The sequence below is a fragment of the Bombus bifarius genome, unplaced genomic scaffold (assembly GCF_011952205.1).
Source record: "Bombus bifarius isolate JDL3187 unplaced genomic scaffold, Bbif_JDL3187 scf7180000007970, whole genome shotgun sequence".
NCBI classification, from domain to species: Eukaryota; Metazoa; Arthropoda; class Insecta; order Hymenoptera; family Apidae; genus Bombus; species Bombus bifarius.
In genome coordinates, this window is record NW_022884356.1 from 3,509,244 (window position 1) to 3,529,040 (window position 19,797).

General features: G+C 36.0%; 1 protein-coding gene across 3 annotated transcripts in view; it reads left to right on the plus strand.

Annotated features, from left to right (window-relative positions):
- LOC117212308 (tRNA dimethylallyltransferase) overlaps window positions 1-19,797 on the plus strand; it is a 117,049-nt gene that overhangs the window by 84,460 nt on the left and 12,792 nt on the right. For all 3 annotated transcript variants that reach the window (XM_033457018.1, XM_033457008.1, XM_033457029.1), the window contains exon 5: window positions 19,238-19,353. In XM_033457018.1, the coding sequence (XP_033312909.1) occupies window positions 19,238-19,353 (116 nt within the window). The remainder of the gene's footprint in view (window positions 1-19,237; window positions 19,354-19,797) is intronic.

Here is a 19,797-nt window from a genome sequence, read left to right on the forward strand (position 1 = left end):
TGGGTATTTGTCACACTGTGTCGGCGCACGTAACCGCTCCGTGGTACAAAATGCTTGCTAATATGGACACTATGACCGCTTGATTCATTCAGAAAATGCATCGTTTAAATTAGAGGTCAACTCTTTCTGCGTTGCGAACGTCATCGAAATACATATATGAATTTCGATAAGTTGTTTAGCCACTTTCAAGTTGTACGTCATGAGTTTCGAAAAATTATGTATCATATATTACAAATTCATTTATCGGACTAATATATTTTTTGTATTTATTTTCTGTATTTCTGTATTTTCACACATTATTCTCCAAAGAGACGCATCGCAGGTTATTTGAATATTGTGTAATAAAGGAGGGTTGCAGCTCGACAAATATTGAGAGACACTGGTCTATGACATCCCCCCACTCCATTACGCACACTTTGATCATAACTTTTCGCTCAATTCCTTGTGCTCTTTCACAGGCAAAGAAAAAATACGTTTCGGCCGCTCGTTTCCTCTGTCGCAGGAGCGTTTCATTGGACGTGGACCGCTCTTAACATCCGTAAATACAGGGCCGTAAATATACGTCAGGACGTATATTAAACTCGTGTCATGTGCTTCTTCGGCGATGTCGTTTTACGCGGTCGTCGTCAAAAAGTCTGAGAAACGTCGCTTATTTTTGCAATCAACTTCTCAGTGAAGTTACGACGGCGACAAAGAAATTACGACGATAGAGACACGAAGCGGATACGAAAGATTTCAAAGAAGCTTTAACGACGCGTTTGTGGATGATATGTAGAAGGTTATGTTAATCTCATTTGCATGATCTCAGTGTCTAATAGTTGATTTTTAAACAGATAGAAGCTGTCGGTGATTTCTGGAATGATAGCTGTTAGAATCTGATACGTGTATTAGATTAGATTGTTTCAGCGATATGTAATTTCGATGTCTTTGCTACATCTTCGAATATGATATGAATGGTAGTTTCCTACAATGTTTTTTAACGATGAAATTTTTCTGAATTTTTTGAAATTATAATTTCGATACCATCATTTTCCTGATTTTCAAGTTTCTTCGAATTACGTTTCTTCTTCTATTTATTAGGAATTAGGTTTCTTTTTATATGTTGAAAATAATTACTTACATTATCAATATCGATATTTTTTGAAATAGAGGAAATTCCACGAAACAAGCACATAATTTTTGTCATGGCAATTTGCCTGAGCAACGTTCAGCGAGAAACCATCCGAGCTGTTCAAAGTTCTAGTTCGAGCGACTGGACCAACGACCACATGGGTCTTCTGACGAACTACACAGAACTTTGGACGACCGAGTGATCGTTCGCGCTACTTTATCGCGGTTTCTTGGAGAATCATCCCGGAAATAGTGTTCTCGACAACCATACCTCAAAATCCGGGAAGCGGACGATAGGGAAATCAACGTGTGTCCGCGCTACGAAACGAGAGAGATTTTGCTCGCGTTTCGCTTTGAAAATCGGGCGTGAAAGGCGCCTCTTAAATATAGATCAGCCTCCCACGAGGAACGAATGCGCGAACGAGCTCTTAAAGCGGACTATGTTACTATTAATAAAGCAATTATAAGGGCTACGACCGGCGCCGTTTCTTCGACGCTCATGAACCTGTTACTTTCGATCTGACGTCTCCATTAAAGCTTTTAGTCTGCTAATGGAGATGGCTAGTTTAGCGATCCCCTTTTATTCGCTAGTCCTTTACGAATTGGATGGAAACGTAGTTTTAGATTATGGGACAGCAGGGTAGTTACGGTTTTGGATATTAAAATGAGCGTAAATTAAGTGAAATGAATTGTCGGGGTTGCTGTGATGATATGACCATAAAGAAAGACATATTTGGTTAATCTCTTAAAGTGTCGTCTCTCCAAAGTTTAAAATTAGCAGGAAGATGTCAGATACGAAGATATAATTAACACGAAGATTCTTCTGTTCGATATCTGATTCCAATTAATTTTATAGCGTGAATTGTAATTTGAATTAAGTCTATGATTTGGCTATAATTAGATGATGACAATATAATTTGGCTTTTGTCACAGCTTTATATGATTTATTTGTTTATAATTATTGAAATAGTTTCATGATTACGTAGTGTAACACAATATAGATTCTGCTTTTATTCCAATGTTGACTTTCAGCTTATGTTAAAGAAGTTTATATAATTTGAAAATTGTTCAACTACAGAGTATGTAGGGATCTCCTTATATAAATATAACATTTCTCTTTGCTGTTACTTATTTCTTTCATCGGTATTTACTGCACTTATTGAACTTTCCAACCGTAAATAATTGCCACTCAATTAGACGTCGTAACTCAGAGAAAGTAGCCGTAAATTGCGTAACCGATAGTCCAGGATAAATAGCATAGAAATTATTTGATACACGATCGTTCTTGCATTATGTATCTGATTTCTCGAAATATTTGAATTTTGCGAAATAACTTGATCAGTGTTCTATTTAGTTGTTTGAAATAACGAAGTATCAGCTTCCACTCGTCTAGACTTCTGCACGCGTCGTTTAACTCATGCGAAATCTATTTGTCCATTACCCTCTTAGTTGTGCCAAATGATGAGTAATCCTAAGGCTAGGCTCAGTTGTGTTTGAAATATTACGTTTTAGTTTGCTGTCTATTATTTTCGATAATCCCTTTATAAACAATATTATAAATATTATATTGCATTCTGTGGCTTCCTCCTTGATTTATATTGTATTTCGCAATGGAATATTGCTAGTATTTATTTCTACAAATTAACATTCAACCATTCTACCTACAAGTTTCTTCAAAATATTAATTTTATGTCTTTAGCAATTCTCACGGTTCATTCCTCAAAAAATATTACTAATTTTTAATGAAGTCTACAAATCAACGTTCAACTATGCTAAGATTCGACATAAACTTGATCAAAGTATTTAATATTTCGTACCTTCAGCAACTTTTACGATGAAGTTTTGTTTCGAAACTCATACGTAATCACTGACGACATAAAATAAATAATATAAATTTATAATATAATTTAAATTTAATTTTTGAAATTTTAATATATATAGGTAATAAACAATTATAATACCCTTTTCATTTACATTAGTTCATTTTGTTCGCGTATATTTTCTTTTTACGTTTCACCCTGTCTCGCAATTTATTCTTTGCCAACATATCAACTCTGTACCAGTACCAATATCAGTTACATTGATCATCCAGCCAATCCCAGTAATACTACACTAACAAAACGCGGCCATATTACCTTGATATAACAAAACTGCCAACTGTGTACGAGTATCGATTCCTCATCCATCTTAAAGTAAAGCAGAAAAGAGGAGAAAAAGGGGGAGCGGACACAACAGAAGGAAAAGCAACGAAGAAAAGGGACCGATGAAACTCTCATCCGTTCCCATGGTGCGTTTCGCTTTCACTTTCATGAGTTCTCGCGATGCGAATTCGACTGTTGAATAAAAAGCTCCTTGCCTTCGAGTCGTGTGCTCCCTTCTCCCCTGCGTTTCTCTGGCCTTCGAGCGCGACTTGACGGAAATACCATACAAGCCGTGCCGTCTAAAACCACCGGTGGCTGTTAGATACTGACTGACGAGGTACACGAGCAATAAAATCCAGAAGAAGATGGAACAAGTGACACCTAGCCGCGGAAAAGAGCATCGATTTCGCCGGTCGCGACGCGTTCGTCCAGATTGGATTTCGATTTTCTCTTGGCTACGATACCAGACACTCTACTCGATGACCTATATTTCTGTCACTCGACGGGATACGCTGTCAATTGACAGGAAATCGAACGATCTGACGCGGAGCTGCCGCCATTTTGCGAGCTCTGTAATTGATTCGACGTCGCGACGCTGAATGGAAACACGTGTCACGTGGACGGGGTGATTTCTGGCTTTGGTACGCGATAAATATGCTGAGATTGATGATCGTCTATGTTTCTGGCTTTTGGAGAAATTCCATGAAATGTTAGTAGCTTTCTCTTCAAATCGGACAAGGAAAATTATGTAACGAGCATATATATCACAAAGGTCAACGTATATTTTATAAAGAGGTTATTTTTATTGAGATACGGTACATATAAAGTGGTGTAATAACGCAAAATGATTGTACAGCAGAATAATTCCACCATTAAAACACTTAAATACGAAGTACTAAATTATTTATTAGTGCAACGGTATCGTATTAATTGCACAATATTATCTTAAATAACATGCGATTAAATTCGAAATGATCTCATAAATTTGGCCCAGAGTGCGTAAGGAAATTTATTTTCTATACGGTCAAGTAACTTTCACTTTTACCGCGGCAGAAGTTCATGAATTCTACCGTATCGGGTAAAATTCTTCGAAAAGCGAATACTATCGACGAGTTCTTTGACGTTAAAAATTGTACGCTTGATCTACGGCTGTTTCATAGCACGACGATAATTCGTCACGTTGAAACAGAAGCAGCGAGTTTAATTCTCGTCGCACGATTATCATATCGGCAAGGTGGAGGATTACGCGCGGTAGCAAAACGTCTTTCTCGCGATCGAACGCCCATTATAGAATCGCTGACGGTGATTAGAATTGGATTTCGAGACGCGTTTGTCGATTGCAAGTTTTCGAACTAACAGGAATTTCGAGTTACAATCCCCCCTCCCCCTCCCCCTCTTCGTATGTTTGTAGTTAAAAGTTATTCTAATTCTTAATAGTTATTCTAATGTTAGTTTCGTAAACACGAAAAATATTTTCAATTAATTGTTGTATATTATATTTATTATAGAACCTGAAATGTATTAAAAATTTAGTTTTTTTTCTAAATAATTTCTTTTCTTGATTAATTGGTTAAGATTTTATGCTCTTAATTTCATTGCACGATGTTTAAGTTCTTCGTTTGACAAACGTGATCGTACGTGATGATTGTACTTGAGAATCATATAATTTTCCTATCGACGCGTTTCCCACTCCAGAAAATCGAGTTTAAATAAAATCTAAAACTTTCTCGTTCGTTCAAACCATGTTATCCCTATTCTCTTTCTAACCATTCACTAACCGACGTCGTTTTTTCGCTCTTTTAAATTCACGGCTGAAACAGCCGAGACTGTACTTGACCTACAGCAAGGACCACGATGCGAGATAACCGCAATAATTCATCGTCGCGATTTTGATAACTCAATTTACATCGAGATTGGAATAAAGGTGCAGCTGGAATGGAATCGTTGAAAACGAACCACTGGTTAATTTCACTACGTTCCAACAGGTTGGGTGGAGCATAACTAACATAGTCGTTCTTGCGGCGATTGTGGTAATTGCGCCATTTTATCGGCTGTCGCCCTCGATGCTGTAAACGGGGTTGGGCATTTAACTACCTTCTATACGTAGAGAAAATAACCGTGTCTGGAATGCAGACCTTTATTTCGCCTATTCTCAATGTAGACGTTCTACTTCCGTTCATATTTAAGCGATCTACAGAACGACGAGGTTTCGGTACGCTGGGTTCGTCTTAGGAAAAGGTCAATCCGTACGTAGTTTCAACCCATGTGCAATTTGTTGCGACCCGTGTAGCAGACTATTACCGAATAGTTCCACTTTATTTCAGACCAAGTGTGTTAGACCGCTGTGAAATCTATTTTATTGCCTCTGTTCTCGTTGAATCCGAATCGTTGTTGATCGTTGTGAGCATGTGGAATTTGTAATAGGATTTTGTGCGAGTCGAATCGAGGAGTAAAGTGTTTCGTGTCTGTCGAGAATTATTGGCAGTATGTTTTGTATTTGATACTGTCGCAATACAGATGGCGAAATAATTGTTTCTCTGCGTATCGTATATAAATCTTCATTATTTATAGACTGAATTTTACATCCTTTTTGTATTCATTATATTTCGTATTACAACTTTAATCGGTATTACGTAAATGGACGATAGATTTAATGAAAGCGAAGAAACAGGATTGTTGGAGATGTCAAATGCAGATCATGTTGAATGGTATATTTCATTTTTTATAATATATAAAAATATATTTTACTCGAAGATAGATCATAGACTCCACGATATGAGTCTAAACTTTCATAGCGTTTGACACTGAACTGTAGAAGCGTATAGAATTAAAAATTCGATCAATTTCCATTTTCTTATCTTCGTATTATCATTCAAGTTAAGTCAAAGTATAACGTACAAGTGTACGGGCTTATTACATACTTCGTGAGCGAAAATATCACGTACACAGTTACGGTTTTTCTTCCTTGCAATCCAGCGTAGAAAGGGTTATGAGAAGCCTAAGAAATTCTTCACGACACCAACGCTTCATTTCACTGATCCTGTACTTTTGATTTGAAGAACCCTCGGTGCGGCTTCTTTCTTAACCCTTTCGGGTTGGATGGTGTTTGTGAAAAAAAAGACGCCAACCGATAATCAAACGTATGACGGCAATCTTTTCACTTCCTTTCTGCTTTATATTTCTATTCGTTGTCGCGATAAAAATTTGCTTAGTATTTTTCTTCTTGTTTTAATACGATATATCATGATGTTATTAGATGAAAGCGAATCTTGCGTTGATCTCGCTGACTAAGATTTATCGTATTGAGTTAGTGGATAGCTTTCTGCAAACGACTACAATCAGTACTTGGAATTATATGAATTTTTATTTTGGCGATTAATAATTAATTAATTAATATGCCGATAAAGAAGAAATATAATTTCTATAAATTTCTTTTACATTAAGATTTGTTTACGTTAATTTTGCACTAGCGAAATTATGATAAACTGTTATCTCTTAAATATTAAAGATGGAGATGAGGAATGTTTTAAATGTTAATGAAGTTAAACGAAATCTGAGAGAATGAATTTTTTGTTGGCGGTAACGTAAGAACACATGTGGCAATAGTTGTGGACTTGTAAAAAAATCGCAACAAGTGGGTTCCGAAGTTCTTCTTTGTCTGCCTTATTCACGAGAGTACTCTCCCGCAGATTACCATGCACATATTTAGAAATCTTTCCAGGAAAGCGTAGGAAACGTAAGAATACTAAAATAGAAATGTTAAATATAATCCTTTGAATTGAGAAATCCTTCGACTCAAGTCAGTGCTTCTCTCAACTCAACCTCTTCATTGTAAAAATATAATTTTTCATTTTTTACTAGTTGCAAATATTCTATCTATTATTTTCACATTTGAAAGCAATTCAAAAATTGTTCAGATTTTTATTTCAATTCCTTTTACAGTAAAAAAAAAGAAAAGATACACGAACTGTTCAATATTTATATGCTAACTGGTCCTTCAATGTTAAAATTTCTATATGCAGAGAGTTGAAGTTAATTTCCATTCCCCAATAATTTCAATAGCATACTTCAGTTACTTCAAAGATCGCTTCTTTAATCTCATCCCGTGCATAGCACAAAATATTTACCCCTTTCAATGGTGTATTATCGTTCACGAATATTATCGTTTTGGAATTCGAGGCAGCCTAATCGAGTTTAGTAACGATGAGACGACCCCAACGGTATTTGGCATACTCAAACAGTGGTTCTCAATCCTCTCCTAATAACTATCCACTTTTAACCCCTGTATTCTCCTATAGTACATGCAAAATTATAATTTTTAATTCTTCAAACATTACCATCCAAACCCTATAATAAGTGCGGAGAATGAAGCATATGATTCTTCCACTTCTATACGTTTTTACTACTAGAGTTATTAGAGTAGCAAAAATTAAGATTTTCTAAAAATCCATCTATTTAGGATTACGTGAAATCCTATATTTTTACAATTATTTTGTATTCGATTAATTGAATTATTATGAAATTTGTTTTTATTTTGTAAAGAGCACGGTTCTTTAAGAGTCCTTGTAATTAAAAATTCAAACGTAGCTAGTATTAAAAGACTGAAACTAAAGCTTTTAATGCGATCTCTCCAATTCATCGTTTTATGTTGTGACCCTTTTCCCAGAAAGCTCCATAGTTCGTAATTTTTCATCAAAATGTCACTAATTCACAATTGGGGACTCGAGTGATTCTTTGCAAAATGTTGAGAGAAAATATTGCTTTCTTCGTAATAATTTCGTCTCTACTTCTTTGGTGCAAGTCTTTTACGCTTTAGTCGTCGACAGTGCTAGCGTTAAAACAAAATCGGCTCGAGCAGAGGAGCATAATTCCAAGGCTGGTACCGAGGTGAGTTCTGCCACGAATACACGCGCACGAATTTATGCTGGCCTTTCTGTAACGCCTCTTTGATCGAGGAATCAGCGTGGCTAGGCAGCTTCGTAGCGAGCTGCCGTCGAAAATAGAGAACCTGGCCAACGTGCATCGCCGGGAACGCGGCCAGGCATTCCCATGGTAGGTCCCCGGGTGCGTGCTTCTCATTCTGTCTCGCCTGGACGCCATTAAGATCACCCATCTCTCCCTAGTCCGCTTTATTTCACAGAGATTCCTATCGACTCGAATAGAAAACCACCTGTTTTCGTTTTTGCGTGAGCTTTCTCGTTTCCCGATGATGATTCGCTAACCAGCTCGTCTGTGAAAGTTGGAGTCCCCTGTCGTGGCTTTTGCTCAAACGAATGAAATCATTTTTCAACTTGTTAACAGGATCATATACAGATCATATGCGAGTAGAAGTAATATTTAATAAATGAAAATTGATGGGTTGAGCTTAGTTCTTCTAATTTATTTGTAACCGTCATGAAATGTTAGTAAAAATTATAACAGAAGATTTGTAAGTGAAGAAGCAGTTACATTCGAGTGGCGAGTTAACTTGTCCTCCCTAATTAACAGATTAAAGTTTGCAATGTTGGCAATCTTTGTAAAATCTTATTCCAAACACGCATTAATACCAAAAACAAAAATGTTGGAAGGTTAAATTTAGTTTTAAACAAGCGACTTTCTTAGACATACGTGTCGGTATAAGAAATTAATATATAATATATATATAATAGTTATTAATAAAGTTCAATGCAAAAGTATCATGATTGTGTCCTATAATTAAGCTGTCGATAATTATTTGCGGTTCAGTTCTGTTTTTTCGTCAGCGTCACGCTTTGGTCGCTGCTTAAATTGATTCAATAGGGGCGAGAAGAAAAGGGGATCGTTGAGCTAATGTAGTTTCCATTCTCTTTGCCTAAAGCGTCTCGTTGATTGGATCGAGCTCGCTGGGAAAAAGTGTGTGAGCTTATTTAATCTTTGGGTAATCGAGCGGGTCTCGGTTAAATACGAGTGTTTGCACGTGAAGGATGGGAAATTCTGGCAGAAGTAATGGAATTAAAGCCTTGATCGGAGAGGTGCGATGCTTTTTTCTTGGAATGGACGTCTGTTTTTTAATCAGCGTTTTGTGTAATTTGTGCCCATAAACTTGTACGATTTCTAACATTTTTTCCTCCTTTTTTTTGGATTCTTTAGAATATATTCTAAATAGAACATAATTTGTTTAGAATAAATTTAGTTCATTATCGTCAACATTTTCATTGAAAACTTGTTTAGTATGAAATTTGAAACGAGAACCGGACAGTCCAAACGAATATACTCCTGATTATTTGATAATTATATATTACAAATTGAAGAATTTATTTGTAACGTTACAACAAAATAAAATTGTGGACACATGTGAGTCATGCGAGGTACTCCTGTTTCAATTACCATACAAAATTCGTAGCGATTAAGTTTTTATTGGAGAATATTCTTGTTTGTCAAACTTGCCTATAATTCATCCTATAAACGCGGCTCTTATTTGTCATGCATGATTCATATACCATATTACGAGTCACGTAAATACATTATTACAAGGCAAAGTTTAAATAACACTTCATTATCCACTTATTGCCCATTAAATTTGGGTACACCTGAAATCGATTCGACGTTCATACACATAAAAATATCCTCAATGTTCATTCGTAAATTATTTCGACGATTTCGTTGCGGCAAAGAATACAGAAAGTAAACATCGTAGCAGACAATAATTCCGTTCGATTTGGAATCTCACGCGATGTACCGACAAATAAGTGCTCGAAGACACGTCGATCGGTTACTACGTTTAGCATTTATCGAACGGATATTTTGATAATAAGTGAAGACGATCGAATTTACTGCACGAAACGCAAGCCGAAAGCGTGTCATTAGCGTACAAATTTAGTCGGTACGCGACCTCTCATGAGTGTTTACCAACGGGCCCGGAGGCGCTCTCGATGGCTTGGCAATTTTTCTGAATACGTTTGTATCTCTTTCATTCTACCACGCTTTTTTCGGCCGTCGGTTTTTTGACGAGCTGAGAATCGACCGGTGTTCTCACGAATAGCGCACGCCAACGCCCTGGGCATGCCCTGGTTTTCCACGAAAATCATTTCTGCAAATTACACGCCGCCGCAACGCAACACGTCTCTTCTCTATAGAAAAGTTCGAATATTTGGTTTGTGGTATGAAACGTTTCGTCCGCGCCGTTTTTGTTTAGAATGCCAGCATTTTCTTGGCTTTCATGTGTATCGCTGCGTGTGATTATTGTTCTTCGGCGTAGAGTGTTGAGAATTAAAAGAATTACATTTAAATGTTTAAGGACGCTTAACAATCAACGAATCGTTTAATGCTCTCTATTTCAAAATATCGGTTTACAAAGATATCTAGTAAGCTCTTCAGGCTCTAAATACTCAATCTCCTAATTACACATAGCCACGCATTAATACGCACCATTCATCGCATTTATCTTCTCCAAGGTTCTCAAAATGATCTTTAACCGGCTGCCCGAAACATCAAAGAAACGAACAAGAGAGAAAAAAGGATCTGCGGTCTAACTGTTTTGTTCGTATGACGTACAGGCGGTACAGGCTAGACGAAGCGTGTCGCTTGGTTTATTTTGTCTGACGTTTGGATTAGCTGTATTAATAAACCATTAGCAATTGAGATTACCAAACACAGTAAAATAGAAAAGGACTGATAAAATAGATAAGATTTTTACATATCGTACATCATTTAAGAAAAGGAAATATTATAAATTAAAAACTATGGATTTTTATAAATTTGTGAAAAATTTGAAGATGTAAAAATACTCGGTTGTTTACAATATTTGGAACGTAAGAGAAATATAGAGAAATTTTGTATAAATATCCACCGTCTAATTATTAATATACGAGAAGAATTTTTTATTATCATGCAGCGTAGAGACCATTTCAACTGAAAGTCTTCACTTGTAATGCTTGCATTTACAATTTCAACTGGTCGATTACTCACATCCTATGCGTAATGCGGTCGTCTGGGATCGGTTTTTTCTTCTGTCATTTCAGCCGATTTTTTGTCCAAACTCAGCTGTTCGATAGTATGGGCCCGACGTTTAACTGTGCAAAAATCCTAATGTCAAGGTTGAATCGTTATCGTGGTCGGGCATCGAGCGCGTGATTTCTGCGAAATGCGGACCTGTCTCGCCGTCGAAAGACGAATCGTACGTTCACGCCCACGCGTACACGTGAAGCACGTGTATGTTTACCAAATCGAGCCTGCTGGAGCCATTGACTTTTTCACCTTCAGACGGGATCATCGAAAGCAAGAGAAGGTCGGTACGTTTGCAGAAGAATCAGCATCGATGCAATAAATCTTCTTGTATCTCGAACCTGCATCTAATAAAATGCAACTATGAGGAAAAAATGACCGTGACCAATGATTTAGTGGACCTTTTCGCGGAGAAAGGAAAAACTGTTTCGTTAACGTGATTTTGATACCAGAATATCACTTTGAAGTTAAGCTGATCAACTAAATTCCCTCTTAATTTTAATGTCAGAATAATTATTTATTATGTAATTTTTGAAGAATCAAATATTAGTATATTATATAATATACTAAATTATTAAATATTAGTAAATATTAGTACATTATAGTGATGGAGTTAAAGTGGTAAACGATGTAAATGCCAAAGGAAATGAAAAAAAGAATGAAAGAACGATTCTAGCAAGAAGATCCTAAGTGCTAGAATAATTTATTTTAGCTTTCGGGGTTACTGCAAGATAAAACTACGATCATAAACTAGACGATGGTTAAAGAAAGAAAAGGATTGAAAAAAATGAGAATAGTAAAGATCGCTAAATTTAACTGGTCTATATATTTTCTACTACCTGTTCTTCCTCTAAATCTGTAAAGGTGATAAACGTTGAAAGTCCATAGCGTTAGCCTAGCCACGACTAACGTGAGTGGCTGATGTTAATGGATTCTAGAGCATTATGGCATCCGAATTATTTTTTTTTCTTCTTCAAATTTTAGAAATTCTTTTCGTGCCCGCAATTTGTGTCATTGATTTCTATATTAATATATGTATATATAATATTTCATTGTCACAAATTTTATACCTTAATCATCGCTAGTTTTAATTTTAGTAGATAAATATTCCCAATTGAAATACACTCCTTAGAGCTTGAATTTTCTGTTTCGCCAAAAAGTCTTGCAAAAGTTCTACCTTTCTACTGGCACGCTATAGTTCTACATTCTGAGACGAGGCTAACGTTAGAACGAGGCATAGGCGAGCAGAATCGAAGAACAGGGTCGTGAAAATTCGCACGCACTCACATTCCTCCTCGTCTTCTTCTTCTGTTTCTTCTGGAAGAACCTTGGCCCGATTTGGCTGACAACTAGACGAGCACACGAGGCTTTCTAGTTTCAGCTCTCCGTTCCTTCGCTTTCAGTCAGCCGCGGTGGTGAAACCGGAGGAATCAGTCGTCTCTTTGCATTACGTAAACCGCGTTCCTTCGTGCTCTCGAACCGAAGACGATCGAGAATTAAACACGCCGTTGTTATCGCTGCAATCCTAAAATTCAGCGATTCCTTCTCGTTCCATTCATCACGCGCTACATTACTTGCTAGTTAGTAGCTGGTTTCCGTTGCCTAACAGAGACCGTTCAGAAACTATTCCTGGACGAGATACGGCTACCTTCGCGTAGACAGCAGCTATAATTGAATAGTGAGCAACGTGGTCCGGTGGCAAGTTTTATTTGAACGTTTAGCGCCGGAACACGGTAGACAATTTTATGAATTTAAAATAATAACAATAATAAATAATGAATAGAATGCTTGAAATATCTAAGTTTGAAGGCCTCATTCAAATAAACGATACTATTATATATTCACTCATACGCATGACATACACTTGACATATGTTGGCTCATGAAAGTATTTGAATATTTATTATTTTATAGAAAAAATTTTATTATTATAGAAAATGTTATGCTCGATCCACTCGTACGTCAATATTGTATATGTTATATAAAATATCTTGAAACTTTATTAATGCTATAATGAGACACGACTGTCGTAATTAGCTTGCTATAAAAAAATTATTTGAATATCTAGTTGTTAAATACTGATGAAATATTAAGATATTTGTGTGTTCCCATTGTATCAGTTACTAAAATTGTAAATATATAGGAAAATTAAAACGATATGTATATGAAAATCCACGAAAATATAGCGCGATAAATTTGTCTATTCGGATTGTTTAATTTTGTCCACTGTACGACATAGTATTTCGACATAGTGGCGTTTCCTATTCGAATTATTTTAAGGACGAGGTACTAAGAACCGTGTTATAGGGTCACGGTGTAGTAAACCGTGTGGATGGTTCGCGGTTTCGTTTCCTCAATTGCGGTATTGGAAGGTGTCGACAGAATGGCCGAGATGTTGTGAGAATTCTTTTTGTCGAATGTCTGTTATTGAGATCATTTAGTTTTGACGATTGTATCTTTTTTATATTTTGTGTAAGTTTACTTATTTAAAACGATGTGATAGGTTATATTCAAATTTATACCATTTGTATTAATTTATATAATCTCACGTTAGAAAGCGTATCCTGAAGGTTAGAAAAGGATATTAATTCGATTAGCGTACGAAATTTTTCATGCATTTACACGTTTACGTAACAGTCAAGGTTGCTGGAATTTGAATATTCATTCAGAGGTAGAAAATAAAATACCCTATATACTTGATTCGTTGGAAAAGAGTGAACGGGCAATTTCGAAATATCATGTACATACTTATTTAATTGAAGGATTAAATAAACATTTCTTGAAATTAAAATATGTTTCCGAATATATGTGTGAGAATGCATATTGGAAGTAGATACTTAGAAATGATCTTTTTAAATAATGTACCTTAGCGTACAAACTTTTAGACTATTTGTATTTTACTTTTAATCCAAATCCACCCAAAATACGTATGTTCAAAAAGTAGCTAATTAACTTGAATAATTCTTCCAGCTTTAGAAGTACTAATAGATATTTGTCGATTCCCATAAGTAGAAAAGTCTGTACGTTATTCACAGTTAGACAGAATTCGATGCAAGATCGCACAATCGGCTTTCACTTCCTTCGATAAAGCGAGATTAAGCCATCATCCACTAAGGGGCAATTTACCAATCCCTGCAGTCAGCAGGATCGGAAGGAGAATCAAATCCATCAAGTTGACCGTTATTAACACACATCAGTGTCACATTTTTTGGGCAGCTACAAATTTTCATGAAAGCGTAACCTTCTACCCCTCGCACACGCTCTTTTTCTTTTTTTTTTTAATCCTCGCGTGTAGGTTGGTCAGTAAGCTTATACAGTTGTAACAACTGTTATGTTACTGCTACCGTTAATACATTCATATTTACACTTACGACTTCTAAAATTATCCAAACTATTTATTTAAAATTCCTAATATACAACCGTTACTTATCAAGACAGTAAATTACTACGCAGTAAATTAACTATTAAATTAACGTACAAGTAGCCATTACCATTTTATATATCACGAACGAATATTTCTCGCGATCGTTGCTCGTAGCACAGCATCTTATCATCCTCCTCCTGGTATCTCTTTCACTCTATCCTTTCTCCCTTACACGTAACATGTTCGTTGGTCCTCTTCCTGCGTCTCCGTCCCCTGTATTTCTCCTTTTTCCCTTTCTCATCTTTCTCATGGAGCGTGGTGTCACGAAAACAGGCTGGTTCGGTTCCATACGATAAGTGAAACGTGTTCGAGCCACGTCTGGCCCCACGTATACGTGTACCGTGTGGTCATCAAATAGCGACTCGTCCGAGTTGGCGAGAATCTTGCGTCATTGACGCGGCAGCCGCCCATGAATGAAACCGTGGAGGCGCACGTGTGTAGCTCGCGAGCTCTGTCGGCATTTAAATACGATTTAAAGCGAACGCGGCCCGAAACGGGTTGCGGAGGTCGCGTTTTAACCGTGAACGAGCGTGAGAACGATTCGCCGCTGTCCAAGGAGCCGTTTCCCGTGCACGCCTTGTCGACTGCCGCCATTTTAGGACAGAAACTTGCTTTCCCCTTCTTTACCTTTCTACTATTTCTCCTCATTTAGTTTCGAATTTTGCAATTTGGGATATTTTTAAGTTCGTTGCAGATTAAAGAGGCGTATTTTCTTATGCTTTCGTTTCTTTCTACCTTCTTCTGATGTTATTAAATTTATATCGTTTTATATAGAATTTAGAATTTAAAAAGAAATATTTTTGTATATTATCCGTTTTAAACAATTTTTTTTCAATTTTATTACCATATTGTCTTAATGTTTTATATCATTAGTACAATAAATTAAACCGTTAATTTATTCAGTCAATTAAGCAAAATCATATCGGTCGTGTAGAATTGCAAATTAGTACGAAATTTGTAAATCACCTGAGGATATATTTAATTAATAATTCATTTAAATATAATTCATTATTCGTTTAATATTTAACATAAATCGGAAGAAATTGCTGAAATAAATGTTATCCTCGATTCTGTTTTATTTATTTACCGTATTTAAACTGTGTTTAACGTTCCGCCTTGTGTCAGTAAAATGTCGCGTGTGGAAATGCGTTTGTTGTAATTACAATACTATTGCGTATTATGCTATCATCGACGGCTAAAAACCGTTATTACACGCTATTCGATATTGGAATGGCGAGCGGTATGGCCGAAAGAAATGAAATCGATCTTAGACCTATCATTGCTCTTAGTAAGATATTAATAGCCACCTCGATTTGACATTCACTGTATTTATCTGATTATCGAACCTTGTCGTTTCAACGAAATGTTAATGACCATCGCGCAATGTAGGTGGTCTTCCATTAAAAACGAAATTCAAAAAAGAAGGAAAGGATAAAAGGAAAAAGATGAAGGGATGGATTTTTACGACGAAGAGGGAAGATTTGCTGAATCGACTCCGATTTCACCGTTATTTCGTACGAAATGCTTTTTCAGAAGGTTTCTCAATTAGATACATTTCAATCGAATATTAAAGAAATATTCGAATAGACGTACAGTGTACAGAAAACACAATATCTTTTTCTATGCCTAATGAAAGGCGCGCAGAGAAAAAATGGCTTCCAAAGATGTGTTTACTTTCGACAAGACTGTGCTAATTTTCGGGGCATACACTTTCCACGGTCTCGTGTAACTGTTTCGTGAAAACGTGTCCGTCTTGTTATATACCTTCTAACGTTTGTACGAATTCGCTTTGCTTGTTTTATCGGAATTTCTAATCGACGCCTTAGCGGTGTGCCTTTCGAAACTATATATATATTTAGTAAAGGGGAAATCGGCGACCGGTCGGGTTGATCAAATATTCGACGTGTTTTAAGGTAGACTGAGATAACGTCATAAAATTATTTATAACTGTCCGAGGACGATTCCGTCATATCGATTTACGACTTGCAAATACGATACTTTTTTAGCCCCCCTTTTTTTTTATTAACTTTATCTTCGTTCCGATAAAACATTTTTAATTGCTGTCCGAACGATCGTGAAACGTGATGAAACGATCGACTACGCGGAGTGGCATTTAATATTAAAGGCTCGCGAAATATCTGTTAATTAGCGAAATCAAGCATTTTTTGAGAAAAGGATCGTTACCGAAAGTAGACGTCAGCTCCTCGCTCAGGTTACGACTGTAAGAAGTTAATACTCGAGATTAAGGTACAAGTAAAGTTAAAAGAGTATACTCTCTCTGGTAGACATTTAAATTTTTAAAACCTTGTGTCGTGTAAATATACCTATTTAAGTATACATAGATAAAAGTTGAGACACGTATATATATATATATCTTTTTACAGTTTTTTTAAATAGTTGTTTTTGTTACTAAAAAGCAATTAGTATTTAATATGATAATGAGAAAAGGTATACTAGAGCTATAAATTTTTCATTATTATATCCTCCTTAATGCAAAAAAATGCATAATTTCAGCGGTTGAATACAATTTAGGAAATTATTGATTTATAATCTAGGATGCCTTGTGCAGAAGCTTAATCAAGCAAGTATTTTTATAAACTCAGAATATTATACGCAAAAGTAGCTAAAATTTTTCTCTTCCCGAATTCTGAAGGTAATCGTGGAAAATTTTTACGGCAAATATTCCCTTTTATCATTTTAAAAGAATTTGGTAAATTTCACCATATAAAATATTCAAAAATATTACCGAAAGTATTTTTATTAAACAAATTGAGGTCAAATGTTGATAAAAGTGTTACACGAAGGGAAAAATTTGTTGGTGGTCCCCGAACCATCTAACGATTAATTTCACCGATGCCTCTGCAGTGTGTGACGTATTTTAGCTCCGTCGAATATTTTTATGAATGACGCCTTTCCTTTTTTTCGTAGCGCTTTTAACGCGATACACGTCGAGAAACGAGTCACGTCGAAATGGTTTATCGCCATCGATATGGCATACCTTACTAGTCGTAGATTTTGCACGAACAGGATTTCGAGGACACACACCTTATCTAACGCGTTTTAGCAGTTAGCGAGTACATATCAAATAGGAAAGAACGAGAAGGAGAAAGAGAGAAAGAGATAGGATCAATTTGAAAACCTGTCGAAGGCCACGATGTCTATCCTTTCCTTTTCCTAATAACACGAGTTAGCCTTCGAACTAACCCAAGCGCTTCATTGATATCAAATTGCTCCTTAACAAGTCACGGTGACGGTTTCCTCAATGGAAATGACGCGAATCTAAATTGAATTTCAAAGATATTTTAATTTGACGTGGAGGTATGTGTGGGTTATAATTTTGAATTTTTTTCCACTTTGGATGTCTTATATCCTGAATTTGTATGATTCTAAATTTTTTAAATTTTCAATTATGATTCGGAATTATATTTGCATATTTATCAAAAAAGTACATCTTTTGAAAGAAAAAAATAGTCCTTTAGGAGATCGATAAAAAGAGGAAAACTGAGTTTTACAAAGAGATCACGTGATAAGGCTATTTGGAAAGTGTGAAACTAAGTAGAAAACGTTTCCAAAGGAACTGAACACCTACGATGCTTCTTCTGACAGATTCGATTGCCACCGATGCATTCGTGGGTGTAAAATGTGACATTTATACGAAAGCGTTGGATACGTTGGTGTTTTAAAATGTGATCGTGCTTGCTTGTTAAACTGTCAAGTCGGAAGAGAAAGGTGTTTCATTTTTGTGAAATCAAGGTTTTTATCTTTGTACGGATCTTTTTAGTATCAAACCAATAAGTGTAGAAATATATACGATGAATATATTCGGTTTTTAAAAATTATTTTAGAAATATGAATAAACGTATAATGTATATTTTATACGACTTCATTTATTTTTAAATATGCTGAACGACAAAGAGTTTATGCAAGATATATCTCAAAGAGGAATCATTCCACGTAAAAAATTTAAATCGAAAATATAATGAAACGTTTTGCACCATGCTTCATTTTCGCAAAAATCGGATTGGAAAATTTATCGCGTACACGCCATCTATACCGACCTAATTCGTAAACTAAGCACGTTTAAACTTATTTCCCCTAGAACGAGTGATATAAAGGGAGAAATTTTATTCTACATTCTTTTACTACTTCTATTCAGTCGAGAATTATCGAAGTTTACGTACACTTGACGAGTCCTACAATGAGCTATCGTTTCATTTTTAGAGCGACATCGTAAAATACAAAATCATTTAGTACTCTTTAATATCCTTTCATAAAAAAAGTATCCAACTCTTTTCTTTGAACAGGTTACTCATCTATAGTCGTACAATCGATCGTTAAAATATTACAAAATAACGATGTTCTTCAGGATGTCGTCTTCCTAGAAGCAAATAACGATCGTCAACATCGATCAAATAGGAAATCTTATCGAGGATAAATTAATGAAATACGTTAAGTAGAAAACGTAGAAACGAATAAAAGAAATATACAAGTTGGAAATAATTGGAAAGTAGCCGATAAATGTGGCCATTTCTTAATATAGATGACACGCTGTTGAATTGCGGTCAATTAATTCGAGAACCGTTTCTCCGAAATTGTTGCAGAAAGTCCTCGAGGAACGATTGGACAGCAGGGTCGACGCCATGGTTGAGACCGGTCTGGTGCAGGAACTGCTTGACTTTCATCAGAGATACAACGAGCAACGGATTAAATCCAACACGTAAGTGCACGAGTTATATCAGTAAGTGCTTTATATCACGCGATCCCGGTCTGCCGGTTCAAGGATTTATTCTTCGTTTTTCTCCTGTTTTCGTTGAGTCCCCGATCCATGCTCGCCAGACCGTTCGACGAGTCCGTTCGCTTGAAAATTTTCTCCCCAACCGAAGCCTGCTTCCCTCGTTAAAGCAGCAGATTAATTAAAAGTTTCGAATTTTCAAATGATATTACTTCTGTTTAAAAATTTAGGTTGTTTGTTTAATGGGCCGTTGAAGGGGTTGCGTGTGGTTTAGCGACTTTCGAACGTTCTCAAATTGTTAAACAACTTAGAAAAGTAAAATTACTAAATGTTCCATGCACAAACGAGTTGTGTATTTCGTTTTAAAATGTACTATCGTATCAAGTTGTTTAATAGATAGTTTAATGTTATAGTCTGCTAAACACATAA